Source organism: Carassius auratus, chromosome 28 (assembly GCF_003368295.1).
Source record: "Carassius auratus strain Wakin chromosome 28, ASM336829v1, whole genome shotgun sequence".
Taxonomy (NCBI): Eukaryota; Metazoa; Chordata; class Actinopteri; order Cypriniformes; family Cyprinidae; genus Carassius; species Carassius auratus.
The window spans coordinates 16,291,344-16,311,558 of NC_039270.1; the positions used below are offsets into that span (position 1 = coordinate 16,291,344).

At 38.7% G+C, this 20,215-nt stretch overlaps 1 protein-coding gene across 1 annotated transcript; it reads right to left on the bottom strand.

The window, feature by feature from the left end:
* Positions 1-277: 277 nt before the first annotated feature.
* Positions 278-19,941, bottom strand: LOC113046994 (F-box/LRR-repeat protein 16-like). The gene is made up of 6 exons (XM_026208206.1): positions 19,559-19,941; positions 11,225-11,888; positions 7,161-7,669; positions 6,920-7,004; positions 6,673-6,736; positions 278-5,250 (listed from the first exon to the last, which is right to left on the bottom strand). Exons 1-6 carry the CDS (start codon positions 19,567-19,569, stop codon positions 5,102-5,104), a joined length of 1,482 nt encoding a protein of 493 aa, XP_026063991.1. The 5' UTR covers positions 19,570-19,941; the 3' UTR covers positions 278-5,101.
* Between the last annotated feature and the right edge of the window lie 274 nt (positions 19,942-20,215).

Sequence of the window (20,215 nt, forward strand, 5' to 3'; positions counted from 1 at the left end):
CAAAATAAATGTCTCACAAACGGTGTGTCTCAAAATAGGCAAGGTAGATGTGTTTGTGTGTGCGTGCACATTCAGAAAGCAACATTCAAACATACAGGAACAGCTAACAACATGTCTTAAAGGAATAGTTCACCCAAAAATAAAAATCAGTCCTTTATTCACCTTATATGTTGTTCCACAGAAGCAAGCTGTACGGTTCGATCATTAAATACATTTTGGGGTGAACTATGCCATAACAATTTAATGTCAGAGAAAATTAATGACGCAAATATGGTGCTTATTTTGTACAACTTTTACTAAAACGGTGCAGACTGGAACCAACCAACTGAAAACAACAACGCTTGTCTGACAAGGCACTGCAGCCATGAGATGGAGTTCATAAAACTTTTGTCTTTTTTCTCTTTCATTTAAAATTAACCACTACAACAGTATTTACAGAAAGAAATGTCCCCTAAAGAACTGGGAACTGTGACATGCCCATGGCACGCCAGAGAAATCAAATACCAAAGAAATGCGAGAAACATTTGAGCTAATCAGCGTGAGGCAGATATTTAACATTGCTCATTATAGGCTGTTGTACCACAGTCACCCAAACCAAGTGTTTGCACCAGAATAAAAGTCGTTGTTATAGACCCTGTATGAATGTCAAAAGCATTACTAATATTGGTTTAGTATTACATGTACAAGTACATACAAAGAGCCAACAAAAGAGCTGTTTTCTGTCGTTGAATCATGTCATTCTCAAATTTTATAAAAGAAACAATCCTGACATATGTTAGTTGGGAAGAGTTAGAGGTGATGATTTACAGATGGTTTATTCTATTCGCTTAACAACTAGAAGCGCCAGACATTTAGAGTTGAAAGCAAGCTGGAGGGTGAACAGAAACTCCCAACACACGCTGGATGGGATAAGCTAGTAAAAACCTTCAGAGAGCAAGATCAGAGGAACACTATTCATGGCAACTGGCCTTGAAAATGGTTTAAATTTACAGTGTAAATCAGACAGAAGCACTCCATATCTGCCAGTCAGATTTATCTGGCAATAAAGCGAAATTCGCACAGTAGTATTCACCAGTACTTCATTGACTCCCTGCCTCGATCATATGAGGAAGGCAATGTAGACACACAATAAACATCTGTTCATGTTCTTGCATTTAGCCCGTATTAACTTGTCTTTGATATTAGCTCAACATACAAAGTGAAACAAGCTTAAGTCTTCTATACGATCCATTGCTGATGTTACTCATCACTAAAAGACATGAACCTTTTTTTTTGCATATCTTGCCTCTTTCTTGATCAGGTTTCTCACGTGCGTGCGTAGAGCCAGGCAGCCTGGAAAACAGTTATGACCTCGACGTATTGATAGATATTTACAGATTACAGTGGGGTTAGTGCATGAGTTATCATACTTATATTTAGGGTTCTATCCTGTGAAAAAAGTTCCCACACGCATAAACTCTCATTCTATACAAAGATGGGAAAAGGCTCGGTTTGGAAGTGAAAACGATAGTATTTATACAAGATTAATACAACATCTCCGACAGTTTCATACAGTTGTCCTCAAATACTATGCAATGCCTTCGCGATATATTAATAATCTCTCTTTATTTCATTCATCTCAAATGGTTGTTTCTGTTATGGAGACATACGAAATGAAAAGCGCTTTGATGGGATTTCCTTCAGATCTTTGCGATTGTGAAATCAAATCGTGCTGCTTGCTTTGTAAGACTATCAAATGAATGTAAATACTGCCTTTTAATAGTTATCAGGATACCTTAAAGCAACCAAACAGAGCTACAATTTCAGCACAGGCATATGAACAAGTGTAGTATATTTCACATCCAGTCCTGGACACAATGCCGATTCACTATTAGGATACTAGACTTTATGACAGCATCTCTCACCTTACATCCATTTTACAATCACAAACAAAAGAGGTGAACTAGATTAGTCAGTAAACACGAGAAAACGGGCAGCGGTCGGGCTAGAAATAGGTCAACTCACTGTCAGCCAGGCCTCTGTCAACAGGTTATTGCCCTTCCATTCTTCTGTCAGGTGTGTGTTAACAAAAAAAGCACGTGCCTCGGAGACCGCGGTTATTCTAACCCTACAAATAATCGAATAAAGCTCAACTCCAATTTCCATAATAAAATAACAAATCTAAATCATGTTCTACTTCTAAATAAAGCTAGTACCATCCTCGGAAATGTAATAAATAGATAAATAAATATGTGCATCGTGTCAATAAATTAACCCACTACCAATGATAAGTAAAAGCAAATAAATACGTAACAACTTCAATGATTCAAGAGATAAAGTCACACAAGGTTGTGAGATTAAAAGTCTCAGGGGATCTCATCTGGGTAACCAGCAGCCGCTGACCCTGATTAGCTGTGACCCCCCATTAAACAGGTCACCAAGAAGAGAGATCCACTGTCTGAGGTGAGTGCTAATGTGTCTTTTAGTAGATATAATCAGTTATCTTTAAAGCCTAGTGAATTTAGAGTGGGATAGTGAAGTGTCCACTTAAAGACTGTGATGCTGGAATTACACACTCTCAGAAAAAAAGGTACAAAGGCTGTCGCTGGGGCAGTAGCTTTTCAAAAGGTACACTTTTGTACCTTTTAGGTACTAATATCTACACTTTAGGTACTAATATGTACATTTAAGGTACCAATATGAGCTTTTTAAGGTGCAACGGTGTGCATTTAGAAAAGGTAGGTACCTCCCCAGTGACAACATTTGTATTTTTTTTTTCTTAAGAGTGGACTGACATAGTTTACATCTGTTTGTTCTATACTTTATGGAGTAAGATTAGCTTAATGTGTGAATCTAAGACGTTTATAATACCTGGAGAAAGCTAGCAATCGATTCAAATTGTTATTGTTCTCAAATGTCCACAAAATAAAGGTTCCTTCCTGGCAAAAATAGTTGTTAAAAAGAACTGTACACTGTAAGATTTCTTTGGGAAAACTTAATATGGTTCCTCAATGCCATAACTTCTTGATCGTTTGTTTTTAAAATATAGTTAATAAGTCAAAATATGTTGCTGATTTTGGATGGCCAACGATGTAGAGATACACTTTTTGCATCTAGATGATGTAGTTCAGGCATGTACCAGCAGGGGCACTCACCAGCCGTGGTTTGAGTGGGACAGCATGGCTAAAATCTCAGTCAACAAGTACATTTCTGTACACTCTCCTGAAGAAAGAAGTACCAAATTACATGCACTACTACCATATCGGTCCACAGATGATTCGAAAATTCAGAGGTAAACACATTTAGCTAGTTAGGACTTAGGGACTGCTTTTAAATAAATCATTCGACAATCTAAGACTCCAAAATTAGTCACCACCCCATATTTTCTGCCACTTTGCGTGTGTTAAGTTTGACACTGTGTAAAGTAGGTGAACATTAAAGTCATCAACATCTAAGCAAACCCATCTGAGGTGATCTGAGCAGCATGTTAATCTCCTGAGAGGACAAATGCAGGGTTCAGTATGGTGTATGGTGTATGGTGTGGGGTGGAAAACAAGAAATGACGGTTTCAGCAAATTCCCCTACGGACCTGTGTTCCACATACCCCATGATAAAACGAGGTAGGCGCCACAGATGAGCACAATTGTGAGGGCGAAGAACCCGACACTTCTGAAAATAAATAGGCGCTGCTAATCTAAAAGCAGACATGTGGGTATTGCTTAATGGGAAAGCAAAACTGCTAGATGAAAAGAGACTACTGTAATAAGCTTGAGTGGGATGTTTGGGATCTCTTTAATTACACTGGCCTGCCTCTGCATTTGATGAAAATCACTGTAAACCATATTCACCAGATGTATTTAAAAGGACTCGGGCTGAAAGAGACAATTCGCCCGTACTGTAAGAAACTATGGAAGAACCGCCATGCTGTCCACAGCTGTAAAGGTTTGGCCTGGTGACAAGTGAGCAATGACGTGCAGTTTCAGTCTATGAACGGCTGTCACGTGGCCCAGCTGCATTATGGGATCACTCTGAGATCTCATTTTCATTTGACTCAGGATTAATATGGAAACCTGCACATAATCCACTAATATCAATTGACATCAAAATGGAATTAAAACAAAACAGGCAGATGGAAAAGCCAAGCTATCTTTTGTACAATCCACCGTCCCTCTGAACTATATTAAAATTTATGAGCAGTTCCGATCTGCCTCGCTCTCCCCAACTCAAAATATCTGGAAATGTCTTTAAAAGAGCAATCTGCTGGAAACAAAAAATAAAAAATAGCCTCCTGACTTCTGATTATGCTGGTTCCTTTCAGAGGACAGTACCAATTAATACTGTACCTTCACCGTACCTGGATTTCCTTCTTATTCAAAGTGTCCAAAACCACCAACACATACCATACATGTTTCACAGTAATCCTTCTCATCAAAAATAATGCGTAAAAAAAAAAATAATAATAATAAAAGAGAACTGCATGACAAAAAGCAAGTAGCGTAGATGTGAAAATCTAGGTAGCTGTTCATCTCTAAGGTTCTGGATTTTTCCCTTGATCAGACACCGAGATGGAGCGGCAGCACCACTGAGGGGAGCGAGAGACCCGGATGGCACTGGACAAAAGCGAAGAGACAGACCCTGTTGCAGTGGCTCCATAACCTCATTCTTTCCCTTAAATGTTTCGGTTCCTTTCTAACTTTCCCTGGATATATGAGAGACAGCTCAAACAGGCAGCGCACACCTTTATCACTTCAAGATAAACAGTTTCGGATGAGACACGGAAGCTAGTCTCACAGCTCAGTGGAGGAACATGTTTCATGTATGTGTGGGGGCTGATTCTTATGTGTCGTGTTATTTAATGAAAGATCTAGCCTCTGACCCACTGCGCTTTGTACATTTGCCCTCTCGCTCGTCAGTCCAGGCCCGTCCCGACCTTTTCTTTCAGATTTCCCTTTTTGTCTTCCATGTCAATGATCCCTTTTCACCCCTCCAGAAAAAAAACTTCCATTCAGGTTCTCTTGTTGATTCTTCCTGTGGGTCCAGGATGAAGATTGGGTTTATCATCAGTCTGTAGGAGGAGGTTTTGGTGATGTGGTGGGTGCTGGTGCCCATGAAACTCTTTGCTCTACTCGATGACCATGCAGCGCGGCAGATGCTGGGAGTAGTATTTGAAGAGTTCGGCTGTGGCGCCCGGGCAGTTGGTCAGTTCCAGCTCCTCCAGCTCTTGCAGTTGGATCAGGCCTGATAGGCCAGTAGTGGTCAGCAGAGGGCACCCTGAGACCGAGAAAATGAGAGCTGGTCAAATTTAAACACTAGCAGCCACCTCCACTCACCAGCTCACTTCCTGTTTATAAAGCTGTGTGACAACAATGCTGCATCCTAATATGCCTGCTTATACTATGCCCTTAAAGTATGTACTCTTTTGGTGAAGACTAAGTAGACACTTTTGTGTTTGGAGCAGAAGAGTAGCAAGCTTTTGGGACATACATGCGCTGTGTTACATTCACCTTGTCAACTTGTAAACTGGTCTGTCAGTCATCTTGTCACAGTTAATGTCCTCCATATTTCATTTAATTTAACTTCCTACAATATTTATCTGCCAGCTGCGGGGTCTTTATGCAGAGAACTCTGCTCATATTCTTTGCGCATAATGATGCATTTAAAAGTTAATGGCCAAACAGATATTTATTAAAGTTTTCATTGTTGTTGCAGATGAAATATAACATAGGTAAACATCTCTACTTAACTGTCCATAACACACATCCGCCATGTTTAAAGTTTTTTATAGCTTTTTATTAGTGTTTGGAGTTCTGAACCGATTCCTTTACCAAAGCACAATATATTGTGGGCAAACTTAGGCATTAGAGTGTGCACAGATCCACACTTCAAAAATCATTTTTGTTTTGAGACACACTTATTCTAATCTCACATAATATTTAGGATGGATAGTATGAACACTGGGATGTAGAGCAACACTTCTTTTTGCATAACAGATGATTTCATTTCAATTTTACTTTGTTAAACCTATATAAAAAATTAAGATTTTTTATTTGTTTATTGCTGTCAAAAGATTATAAAGATAAAATGCTATTAATATAAAGATAAGTGGCTTAAAACATTTAGTTACTTCAAATCAAAATCAATCTCATAAAATGACGTTTAGTGTACTATATACAGTATATATATATATATATATATATATATATATATATATATATATATATATATATATATATATATATATATATATATATATATATATATATATAGTTTAAAAGTGAAGTTTATTATGTCATATGACATTGACAATAATTATTTTAAAGGAACGTGCTTGGTCTGGATGAAGGGGTACTTGAGGCCTTTGTATGCAGCTATGTGGGGGAAAAAAACACTAGAATGGAAAATCCTTATGCACAGCTACTGTTAGAAGAAGGGGATTTTTCTAATCTGCAAATGTAATATTGAATAAGCTTTGTATATGTTTATGTGTTCATTAACTAAAAGGAAAGTTTATCTTTCTGTTCCAAAGCAATATATTTTTACTCTGGCAGCATTATCTGTTTTTGAGGGATTAACTGAGCTCATGTATTCATAGAAACAATCTACTTCCAAACATACAGTGTCATTTCATTATAGACCTTTATCAGGGCTTTATCATTGCCTTCTGCAGTATCAGCACTTCCAGAGTGTTTTTACCTGCTAGAGAGAGCAGACGAAGACTCCTCATGCCATATAGATGCTGTAACCCAAAGTCTTGCACCTAAAAGTACAGGGAAATGTTTAGTTGATGTGACATGCTAGAAATGATCTAATATATACATTTGAACCTAATTGTGATGAATAAAAAAGTTAATGGATAACGTATATGTCAGCAACCCATATCTTTATTTTCATAACAAGACTCGCCCATTAAGCTGACACAAACAGTCGCACAAACACTTACCTGACAGCACCAGCGCAGGTAGAGACTTCTCAGAGTTGACATGGTAGATAAGTAACCCAGGCCTGTATCTGTGATCCGCACACATCTGAACACAGCCATATAAAGAAGAGTCATAAGCACACAATACAAATATAGTAATCATTCTTTCCATGTACCAAATTTAATCCCAGTGAGGCTCTGTAAGAAGAAATATCAGCAAGATTTACTTAACACTCCATTAGTGCAAACTCAGCAGACTCACCGGTCCAGAACCAGCTCCTCCAGCTTGTGTAGGTCACAGGCGATATACTCAAGGGCCATGTCAGTGATGCGGGGGCACCAGGACAGATCCAGACTCCGGAGCTTCCTCAGATTCTCTGCGACCAATTCCACGCCATCGTCGGTGATCTTCGAGCAGCCTGACAGGCTGAGGGAGGTGAGGTTTGGCAGGCTGTGCACCATGTTAACTACGCCATGGTTGGTGATCTCCCAGCAGGAGTTCAGGCGCAGCGTGTGGGTGGTGTAGCCTTGCTTGGCGGTGAAGTAGGCCATGGCCGTGTCAGTCACGTGATAGGCCTGCAGGCTGAGCTCCGACAGGTTGGGAAGGAGCTGAGAAATGGCGGCGATGGCGTCATCTGCCACGTTGATGCAGTCGCTGACACTGAGAGAGGTAAGCCGCGCATTCAGGCTGGACCACAGGCCGGCTTCTGTGAAATCATTGCAGCCGGAGAGTTCAAGGTGCATCAGACCCTGCATCTGTTCCAGCATCACCTGAAGAGTTCAGGAGAAGCAATGTTATATCAAGCATACACTTAACTGCAAATGAGCTACTAGTGCAGTAGGTAATGGGCTACTCTACTAAACAACTGATGAGTTAATTCGACTGTATTAAATAAGCCTGAGAAGCTCCAGAAGAGTCTGAAAACCCAGGATGTTCTCAGAATTTAAGGTTATGATTTCCACTTAGTTATTGTTTTGTAAACCAATTCCTAACAGTGCTAGAATGTTCCAGGAATGCCTTTGTTCACTAACGGCTCCAATGACTAAACATTCTGTACATTAAACATTATCTAATTGCTTTGTTTATTGCTTTGTTTTCACCATAAATTAACTTTCCCAAAACCATTGCAGGAAGGTTTTTTGACAACCTAATAATACAAATACAGAACATTTCTCATGGTCAAATTCGTTCAAAGAGATTACTGTCTTTGGTTAATTGTAGAAAATGTCAACATGTGTTATAGTTATCAGATATATGTTATAACTCCAAATTTATCACTGAAAATAATAAAACATTGTTAAGCGTAAAGGGAAAAGCATAGACATTATAAATCTGTAAGCTTACTTTTACCTTCTACTATTTTGCACAGAAAGCCACGCGCTCATATAAATGAAAAGGTAACGGTCATTACACTTTTCCCGCTCACCGACTTATGTAGGTAGCCTACTTATACACATATGAGATTAAATATTTATTTTTCTGATTTCAGCGATCGTTTCTGCTTAATGCACAGAACATAACAGAACGGAACTCTTCCTCTTCATCGCAATTCATTTTCGAACCAAAGTTCTGAATTTATTCCGAGAATCATTTTGAAATCGCGGCCACATTGCTGTAGACGTATGACACCTGCGTGTTGCCAGTTGCAGACAAAAAAAGCAAGTAAACAAACTTTCCCAAAGTTTGGAATAGACAAGGAACATTCGGTTCAGTTCAGCTCAGTTTGCGATATGTGCACCCCAAAGATGTCGTGAATGTCCATTGTTTTTCATCGATATCTCAGAGTTCGGTCTCAATTAGACTGCAATACCCACTCTACAATGACAAACAAAATTCAAGATTTGAAATTATTGAGCAAAGCGGGAAAGCATGGAAATAACATGTGATATATGTGGACACCCAATACAATATCATCGGTGAGTGACAGACAGCGCTGGTGTTACTGTTAGTTGAGCCAAGTCCTTATGTAATGTCACAGAACGATTATCATTCAAGAGACCCTATTTCAGTCATAAATGTTTGGCCAGATGTTTTGTTACTATATTTTGTCTGCTTCTTTTTAAATTCATGAGAGATATAATGAAATGTCAAGATAATTTCCTGTGGTAACCAACACTATGCTACAAATGCTGTCAATAACATTCCTTTAGTGCCACATTCTTTAATTTATAAAACAAGACAAAATGGAAATAATAAAAATAACGATGCTCATACATATCTTAAGCACTTCCAATCATTTGTTTTATAGAAACTGAGGATTATTTGACCTATAATACTATGCTAATTCATAAACTGGGATGCGTTTGCCAAAAGCGACTTTGGTCACAAGGTCTGTTGATACCAGTAGAGTTTAACTGAACTTATACTTGAACAATAGTTGGCTAATAATGCTTTTGGGAAATGCACCTCTGATTGATGTAAATTGGGAAATGAAAGATGGTCCAAATATATATGCAGTGGATATATGGCCAAATAATGAACACCTGAATAGTTAAGATAATTCTTGGGATTAACAGCAAATGTCTGCATTTAGGTGGTCTACAACTATTGGATTGTGTGACCCCACTGACCTAGTTACTGAGCCAATGAAAAAGGGAACAATGGGCACATTTTCTGTTTATAATCACTGAAATGTTTCAGGGACATCTTAATTATATTGAAGGGACCAATGGTTAAGACAAAATGAAAATGAAAGAGCTAATTTAAGGCAAGAAAAAGAGCTCTTGAAGGCAGGACTCTGCTCTCTTGGTCACGATCCAAGACCTGTGCTGTGAGATCTGCCCTACCCTATATAATTCACAAACAAGCCTGAGGTGCCCAATCCTCTCTCAGACAGAAGAAGCTCCACAGTCTCTATCATTGCACATGCTGGTTTGCATATCTGAGGGAAAAAAGCTTGGATGCTGTCACGAACAATTTGAGAGTTCACCATGGCAACAAAAGCCCAGTCCTAGAATAGCAACAGCATAGAGACAAGTGTGATGAGTGTGATCATTGCTGCATGTTCTTGCAAAACACAGTTGTTTCTAACCATGTCTGATGGAGGCTGCGACCACATTGCAATCTAGATAATTGTTTAATAATACTTGATAGGGGTGGGCAGTAAATGATGGAGATCTTAAATTCAAAGGATGTATATTTAGGAGTAATCATAGTTTAACTCATGTTTGAAACACTACATGAACTTTACTTTACTATACTTTACGAATGGACCCATCAAAGACTGTGTTGACATGACCAGCATAATCAATCTCAGTATTTATTTCCTCCTTTTGTAATTTAAAAAAAAAAATACTAATACCATATATATATTTGCTGTAGTTTCCATAAATCATTAGGGCCTAAAGACCGATTCAGTGTTTGCAAACAGTGATGTTTTGTTGTGGGCGGAGCCTATCTGGTGGCAGAAAATGAGAGTTTTCAAAATGCAGTTTATGGAGGCCATGGAATAAAAGAATAAAAAAGAAAAAATTGAGTTCATATTTCAAAATTCAGACTTTTCTCACTATTCTGAAATGATATCTCACAATTCTATTATGAATTATGAAACCAAATTTATGGTTAAAAAGCAGGGTAATACTAATCATAGCAGGGTCTATAGCCTGTCCATTAGATGGACTGCATTTAGATTTAAATGGCGTCTTTGACGACGGTATTCTTAAATTATTTGCCTTCTGATACTTACATCCAAAGGCACAAAAATATTTTTTTTTCTCTTATTCCGTGGATTTTACCTATTTCCCTCCACTTGTTAGCAGTGTTTTTCTGCCACCACACTTGCAGCTGCAAGTGATGTTAACTGTGACATCTATAGTACTACTGGTCTATAGTATTTTCCAAACTATGTGGACTTCTGCTTATGAGAGTTTCTGAGTAATTCATTTAACCAAATAAAAAAGTAAAGCAATATGTTACATTATGCATAACAATTTAATGGTAAGGCATTATTTTGTAGATAGTTGCAGTTCACAGTGTATGAGTGTGTGTGTTTTATATATACTTTTGGTATAAATCTCTACCATTTGATAGATTTTTTACCATTACACATCATACCAGGGGTCACCAGACTAGTTGAAGGCTGGTGTCTTGCAGAGTTTAGCTCCAACCCTAATTAACACACCTGAAACAGCTGATCAAGGCCTAACCTGAAACTTCCAGACAGGTGTATTGAGGCCAGTTGGAACTAAGCTCTGCAGGACACCGGCCATCCAGGATCAAGTTTGGTGACCCCTGTATTATAAACATAGTTGTTTCCACACAAATCATGTCTGAATTACTCGATAGTCAAATAAAAGACAGCATGACATAATGGAATATATAGTTACCTCAAGTCCCGCATCTGTAATAGTCGACCTCTTTAGACTGACAGACTTGACTCCCTTCTTCGACAGCGGATAGTTGTCGATGAATTCACAAATGTCCAAATCCGAGACCCCCACTAGACAGAAGGACTGGAAGCCTCTGAGAGCAAAAGCCTGCAGGCTGACAAACTCCTTCTCCCCATTTGGCAGAATAGTGTAGAGTTCCTTGGCATGTAGAATAGGTGTCACGCCTTCCCAGAACTTGGGCTGGTAGAGCACTTTCCGCCACGTCTTGCACACCTGGGCTAGAATGCACTTTTCTGCCGTGGTGAAGTACCACAAGAGCCGGTTCAGCACCTTTTCGTCCAGGACCAGTTGTCTCTCCAGCAGGGTCTTGGGAAATTGCCAGAGGGGAGCTTTGATGGCAGTCACAGGGCTTGTGTCCAGGTCGGGGCCCAGAAGTGAGGCTGCTGTGGGCAGGGGCTCCAGGTGATAGGGCAGGCTAGTGGGAGGCAAGATGGTGGGCACGGAGGACGACTGGCACAGGCGATTCTTGGCAGCTGGAGTGCCTTTAGTGATGCTGGCCGAACCGAGGCCATTGGGCTGGGGGGGAAGTTTGACCATGCCGTTTCGTGTCACGCAGGGAGACTTGAGGTCACTGGGAGTGGACATATTCAGCATTGGAAGCCTGTGAATAGACCAGAGTTGAATCATTGCTCTTGCATACAATAACATATTTACAGTGATATTTAAAAAATATATAATTATGATTTAAAAAATATTTTTTCACACTATGTGTGAATAAATGTGATCACAGCTCTAAAGAAAGTGTTAATTTCTATGGCAGGGCTTAACAATAACAGTTTTTTTTTTCAATGACAGATTTGTCCTTGTTCTGCCAACCATTTCATAGATAAATATTTTGAGCAAAACATATTATGTGTGTTTCTCTCTTTCAGAAGATGTTACATTTTCTTAAGGTGTAATTTATTTTTTTTTATTTTTTTTTTTCATTTTGGGGCTAAAAGTCAAAAAACAAGACAAAGAAAAGACAAAAACACTGTTAGTTTGATAAACGTTTAAGTCCTCACCTTTTCACACTTTTGGTAAAAAGCTCTTTAGCTGCACTTATCTTTACATATTTTTTAATCAAGACAACATCTACAATTTTCCACACATTTTGTAAAGGCTTAAGATGGGGTTTAAGCCCCATTGTAGCTTAATATTTGTAACAGTAGATGTAGATTCAGAGGCTTGGTTAACACTGAACAAATTAGATTTGTGTTTCAAATCCGATCTTTAAGACTGACTGGCTACTCGGTGTTATTTAGCAAGTAATTGGATCTGTTTGTACAATATCTGATATATCTATATCGATTGCCATAGTAAGAACAATGACATTAGTTGTTTTTTGTCTGCAGTAACTGATAGTAAATGTCGGTATGGAGAGAGTGAACTAAAAACGTAGAAATTTGATCTTTGATTGACCCCTTGATAGTGACCTCAAGAGGTGCATGACATAACATGAGCATCAGCTGCTTTACTGTATTTCACACATCAATGCAGGAGTTTGCTCACACACTCTCAGGCTCATTTATTATTCACAATATAGTCAGATAATTTACTGTGTGCATTCATTTTTTAATTACAATGCGAATAGAGACATTGCAGCACAGAGAATGAACAAAGAAAGATTGAAGATTCAGTGAAATCGAAACGGTGATAAAATAACTAAATAGGAATTAAACATTTTCCGAGAAAAACAGGCGCCTTTTCAACACTGGTCCACCTTAAAACTTCCATGCAGGTGTGCGTGCTCTGTGCACTAATGCTTCAAGTGTAAAATGTCAATGAGTGTTGCCTGCTTTCAGACATTTTTCTCAATAAGCTGTCGTGAGCCTATCTCCGCAGCTCAAACACTTATCCCATAAACACCCCATAATGATTTTGAATGCAGAATGATTAAAAGCAAATGAGATGGATTTACATAAAGAAAAGCAAAAAAAAGTAATTTTGCATGAGAGTGTTTTGACTGAATGACCACTAAACCTTCACAGGAGAAACACAATCTAGGCAAAAACTATGCAAATGAACAACTCATTTCACAGCTTTTGAAAACTAGTGGGGGGAAGCACATCTAATTTGCTTCCCTAGGAAATCAAACACTAAAGAGCAGACCACAAACCCACACCCACACCACTTTCTAAGATGACATCTGAAGAACAGTAGTGCTAGAACCTACAGAAAAAACGATCAAAACTATAATTTATTAAGCGTCAAAACCTGTGAAGACAAACAAGCTCAGGTGTCTCATTAAAAAAGAGAGGTGAGACTTCAAGAGTCTGATTTGTTTCCATTTTAAAGTGAAAAACTGTATTAATAACCATTTTAAGTAAGATTGATAACAATGCTGAGGTTTTATATTAATGAAGGCGTGTTAAGGCATTATTGATGGGAATGTAGGGGTACACACAACAAAAAAGCTTGGGGAACACTGTATTAAAACCCAAATTAACTGGCAACAACTTAAAAAAAAAAATAGCACCTCGAATTAAAAGGAACTTTAAGTACCTCAAATAGCAGATGTCTTTGTGACATGTCTAAGGAAAAGGGCAGCTAGTGGAAAAGCAGTGAGGGAGACAGAAAGAGAGAGAGAAAAGTACCTGTTAGTGCAACTTCAGCACCAAGGAGAGCAACTGAACTGCCTGATGAAGCACATCAGAACGCCTTTAGCTACACTTTTGCACTACAGAGGAGCGCACTGGCCCACCAAGATGTGTCACTTGTGTGGGCAATGCAGTCGAGAGTTCTATAACCATTTAATAAATTGGCACAGAAAGAGCTAGTGGCCCTCTGCACTGGGGCAAATCAAACACTCATTGGGCCAGAGATGCAATGCCAAACCATGTGCAGCAAATGTTCGAGTGGAGAGGGACAAGTGGTATAAAAAAGCTAGCTGACATATTTTGGACGGGGCTTGATGGGAACTTTCTGTACCGAGATATGTGACAAGAGGGAATCGCTGGCAGCTTGCCAAGGCCTCATCCATATGCTGTCTTTACCCTCCATTTCAGCACAAAATGTATAATCGTAAAGAAAAAGAATTAATGTGCATTGAGGATCTATATTTTAAAAGTGTATTTTTTGTCGCAATACCATAGTGATATTCTTTAACCAAAATTATTTGGCACAATAATAAGAAAACTCATTCACTTACACAGGAAGTATATTGTATTAGATCCATGTTCAAATAACCAGTAAATCTGTTGGTCAGCATTTCTCAGACACAGTGACCCCTCGATGTGAAGGTCCAACTATAACCTCTGGCTGCTGTGTGTGTGTGTTCCTCTCATATTTCAGTCAATTGGATTTTATACAACAAAACATTATTACATAAATGCTGTTAACACCTTACACACACACACACACACACACAGATATATATATATATGTAGCTGAATGTCATTTAAAATTCTTTAGAACAATTTGAAATTCAAGTAATCATTAAATATTCAGATGCTGAAGCTACATGGTTGTTCTCTTCACATTCAGCACTAGAACAAATCAGTTCAGCTGTCGCCCTCATGAAGTATTTGAAAAGAGGAAGTAGCCAGGGAAAACTTCCAGAAACACTGTTAAGCAGCAGTGTATTTGAAAGTGAGGCATGTAAAGGACATGGCTGCTGTCCAGATGGGTTCAAGGGAGTTCATCAGGATATACAGAAGGGAAAAAAAGCACCTTCTTAAATAATTATGGTGGTGTTTTAGAAGCACATGGCTATAAATCGTGTCTGCATGCTGAGCGCCTTTATACTTTTCCAAATAAAAGTGCCACACGTACAGAAGTTCTTTCTGAATCAAGCTGAGAGGATTAAATAGCTAGAATTAGCTTGTAGAAGATACCTTAACTACTTGGTTACAAATAGATCAACCAAATAACTGATTAAACTTGTTTGTTTAGCTTATTGTCATGCTTTTAGCTCTGAATATTTCATTTGATTTCACTTAAGACTTTAACTGCAAATACATTTGCAAAAACAAACAAACAAAGACTTATATTGGGTCAATCCCCAATTCAGAGAAACGTCTAAGTATTTCCTTCTTTTCTAGGGATGATTATTGTTATTTAAAATAACTTTTACAAGTTGAACTAATTGCTGGTGGTTGAGATCACATGCTAATGCCTTAAACTACACTGTAAAAATGTGTAAACAAAACAAAGATTACTGTTTCAGCTTCAGTCTTTCTTCCATTTCTTTGTAATTATTTGAGAAATTTACCAGCAATTTATGACAAAAAAAAAATGTTTTTTTATTGTCTTCCTTACAAAGTATATGGCTGGGAAGACCTTTTTGAAGCTTGAATATATAGGACCCACTGACTTTCATTATATGGACAAAAACAGCTGAAACATTCTTCAAATATCTTCTTTTGTGTTTCACAGATGAAAAAAAGGCATGCAAACTTAGAAAACATAAGGGTGAGTAAAGATGACTTGTTATATTTGGATAAACTGTTCTATTAAGGTCAGATGGTAGAGAATAGTTGGACTTTTCACAGTACAGTTCAATACAGTTCTAAACACATGGAGTTGTTTGGCCTGAAATGTTTCCTTTACAAACATGCCATTAAAAAACATGTCAATTTGCAAATGCTTTGGAATACAAGGGAACTGGTCTGCATCACTCAAGGGACAAACGACTAAACTTTTCAGAGTATTTCCCCAACAGTTGGCAGTGTGTTTGCATGGAGTAAATCTGTTATCCCCTCTGCCACTTTGCAAGCCTTTCCAGTTTGCCCACAGGCCCGGCCTCCTTACCCATGTTATTTGGATTTACTGATGAAGCACACAAGCCATATGACAACAAACAAGCAGAGAATGGAGCCCTGGCGCTTCTGCCATGGACAGATGTGCGGTGCTTGGCACACAATGAGAGTGGGGGATGGGACGAGAGAGAACCGGGGAGATGGGATAGTGGAAGCTCCTTGGAGTGGACAGGATTGGCAGTGGTCTCTTTGAGAGGGATTTGCATGTTCAAAGCAACCCCACAATCTAGTCGTGTTTTCAGCGAGAGGTGGCTTAAGAACACTTCTGAGACTTCCTCGGTGGAATTTCAAATTAAGTTTTGGAAGTTAGATGAAGTTAAAGCGAGTCTTTGGAAGTTTGTAAGTGGGACCACAGAATGAAATCTTAACCTGCTGAGGAATGGTTCCACTTTAACATTACAGACTTTACAAATTATATTAATGTAAAAAGAAAATCTGCATCTGTGTCAGTTTTGTTCCTGGAAGAGCTGCCGCTAACTTATGTAATGGTTCTCATAGCGTGTGTACGACTGCAGATGAACAAAAATAAATAAGGAATGAAGTAAAGTCTCTAAAACAGAGAAGGAACCAAAACAGTATCATAATAATTCAGTTCATATGGTGCTTCAGTTTGACTTCAGTTTGATCTCAGACAGTTTGAGGTTTTCCATTTGAGAAGCCAAAACTGTATAGGTTGGAAAACAGCAGAATTAGGCCCCGTTTACACTAGTACATTTTCGTTTCACTACTCCGGCATTTTCCACGTTCGAAAAAACTGAGACTTTTGAAAATGCTGCTGACCCTGTTTTAGTTTGAATATTCTGAGGTTGCATTTCAGTGTAAACGGACCAAAACAGGGACTTTCGGGGAAAACGATAGCGTGGCTGCCCACGTGATCTCAGTGTATCCTTGATGACCGTATTTAACCGTATCATGTCTCTGTCTAGTATGTTGCTGTATTTCTTTTGGCATGATTCCCAATCAACATTTTCGGCCACCTTGTAATCATTTTAAAATGTAAAAATAGTAAAAATTTCACCTCATCATCTGTTCACACACTGAAGTCCTTGCTTTTCCTCACCATCATGCTCATTGTTGAACCTGCCAGTGAATAGCAACCTACTTCTTGTTTACACTTTTACGCTCATGCCCACTGTGCATGAATGGTCACGGGACATGCATTCGGTTATGTAGTGTAGACGGAGATTGTTTCTAAAATTCTGATAGAATTAGAGTGATAATTAAAACTTTATAGTTATAAAGTCCTTGGTATAACTTGCCACTACAACTGACCCTTTAGAGAGGGGGATGTTCGATGTGAAAGTGAAGATGTGTAATCTACACTCTCTCAGTGAGGATAGTGTACACTATGCTGTCAACACTGAGTTGGCCTCCACACATGCTCACTTTCACCCATAAAATTACTTACAGCGGTAGCTGCTATCGCTGATCTTATTCCTGACAAACCAATAGAGAGAGATCTGTCACTGTTAATGTTTCATCCAGATTAAATCATTCATTTTAATCCTGTCAGAACAAATAGCTTGGTGAACAGCGGTTCAACACGTGGCGCGGTTTTGCTTTAGGGAACCTGATTCCTTGACTCCTTTTCTTGACCCTTCATGTTGCTTCATGTTAAGTCTCTACAGTCCTATATAATAAAGGCAAAAATGCTAATAATAAATCTTAAATAAAATGTAAGAATACTGAGCAAAGGCCAGATTTAAGTGCCCATATTGAATATGTCGTTTCGAAATTTTCTGAATGAAATAACAGCTTACTACATGGGGAAGTTGGGGCCTAGTGGTTAGAGAGTTTGACTCCTAACCCTAAGGTTGTGGGTTTGAGTTTCGGGCTGGCAATACCACGACTGAGGTGTCCTTGAGCAAGGCACCGAACCCCCAACTGCTCCCCGGGTGCAATTGTTACAATTAAGTAATAAGTCAAGGAAGAAACTTTGAAAATCATGCTGAAATAGTATTGTTGTTATCAAGCAGTTAGTCACACTAACATGGAAAGCCAAGTAAAGCACATTGCATTGTGCGATACAGTATTCTGTGCAGTAAACTCTGTTATATTCTACTCATTACTGGCAAATGTAATTAGTCATCAGGTTATGCATAAAGGAAATATGCACATTTAGCGCACAATACTATATACAGTGGTAATGGTTAGAGTATTATTATTGTAATCTTTTCTAAACATAGGCTAACTCTCATTAACTCACTGATGATTTTAAATTAGAATAGTAGGCCTAATCACTAAGGGTCTTCTAAGCTTCTAAACAACTTAGGAGAATCAATCCCTGGCTAGACTTTTTAAGAAATCCTATAGGCCTAACGGTTGAGCTTGTGTAGTGAGAGGTGTGTCTTCATTTGCAGCCATGAGCATGTGCTTTTGCTGAAGCCTTATCTCTCAGCATCATCACTGGAAGATAAACATTAACAAGACTGTTCTCCTGAAAAATTCTGTCATCATTTTATCACCATTTTGTTGCTCTAAACCTTCAATTCACTCATAATACATAGAAGAAAAACGCGCATGATGAGCATATTTTCTGTTTCATGTAATAATAAAGTTAATAGCTTTGGAAAACATGAGAGTAAATGATGACAGAATTTTCATTTTGGGGTGAACTATCCCTTTAAGTTCCTGTCGTCGTATAACACTGCACAGAGAGCAACCTTGGCGCCAAGTGTGGAATCATACAGATGTCTAAATATTAACAAACACTCTACGGGGCCTTGTGGCGTTCTGTAAACGCCGTTGCCGTTTCTAGAACAAAACATTTGCCTGTTACATCATGACAGCCGCGCGAAACGCGGAGGATAACGTGTGTATCTCGACCTCGGAAAGACGGACAGGTGACGTCATCTACATGAGGACTATTCAGCATCCCATAAGCGAGACAAAGACTGTCTCAAAACATAGCGAGCCGCCTACCTGGGCATTACGAGGACATATCTTCATTAATGAGTACATTTGTGTCATTTAGAACGCTATAACTGAAATCGAAAAGCTTGAATTCAGTTTATTTTCGGACCCCACATTCTAGTTTTGAGCATAATTCAAACAAACTTAAGTGAGGTTAAGTAAAGCAAACAATCTGCCAACGGGGGGAAAAAATATTAGTAGTACACTATCTTGTTTTAAACGCGCTTTAGATGTTTTACTTAAAAATTAGACAGTATAATAAGAACATATTTATTACAGTGTAAACGCGTGCAACATTTTTAGGCAGCATGCCCCCTATGTACAAAAATGCTGCCTATGTAGGCAGTATACTAGGTTTCGAGATACAGCCAAAGACATGCACATTCACCCGAGCAGTAATAATGTTGCATTCTCGTTCCCTTGTCCTTTCACCCTTTTATTCAGATCAGCATTACTGATACTCTTCCTATCAGTGCTTGTTCACTGGGGAAAATTGTTATTACCAGTCGCTGATATTCTGGTTTTCCTTGAACCCTTTGCGTCAAACGCCATCTAAGCTGGATCAAAACATGCATCACATTAAAGAATAATCGACTGTATCAATAGCCGATTCTCTTACCTTTCTTTCATATGCAGCTCACACGACCATTAATCCATCATAAATCAGATACCGCTGCCTGACTCGATCGCGTTTCCCACAGCGTTGCAGGACGCATGAGGGGAAATAAATAAATAAATAAATAAATATACCAGTAGCAGCAGCAGCAGCCCTGCCCGTTATTTCCTTGCGGAGGTGATGATAATTTGATATGTCGATGTTGCCATACAGATGTAAGCCTCTCTCAGTACCAAACCCGTAAAATACCACTTTACATGTGTATGGAAGGAAATATTAAACTAGTGTATTAATGCCCTAGCCTAAAATAACAGCCCGTTCATTCTGTTTCTCCACACAAAGCTTGCCTCCCACTCGCTGTCTCTTTCTCTCTCACATGCACACGCACACAAAACAGACCAATCCCATTTAAAGAGATAGCAGCAAAAAATATCAATAATGCATTGCTTTGGGCTGGTGAGCATTGTTTTGTGAGCGCTCCGTTAGAGAAAGATGAAGGCATTGTTTCATTATGTAACCACATATTTACATGCGTTTTGAAGACGCATGCATAATATATTACACAATGGAATATAATGTTATTAATCTTCATATGTAAGGTAGTTGTGGTACTTACATTTGTTTGGCGTTCCAAAGGTGTTGATATTTAGTACCGGTATC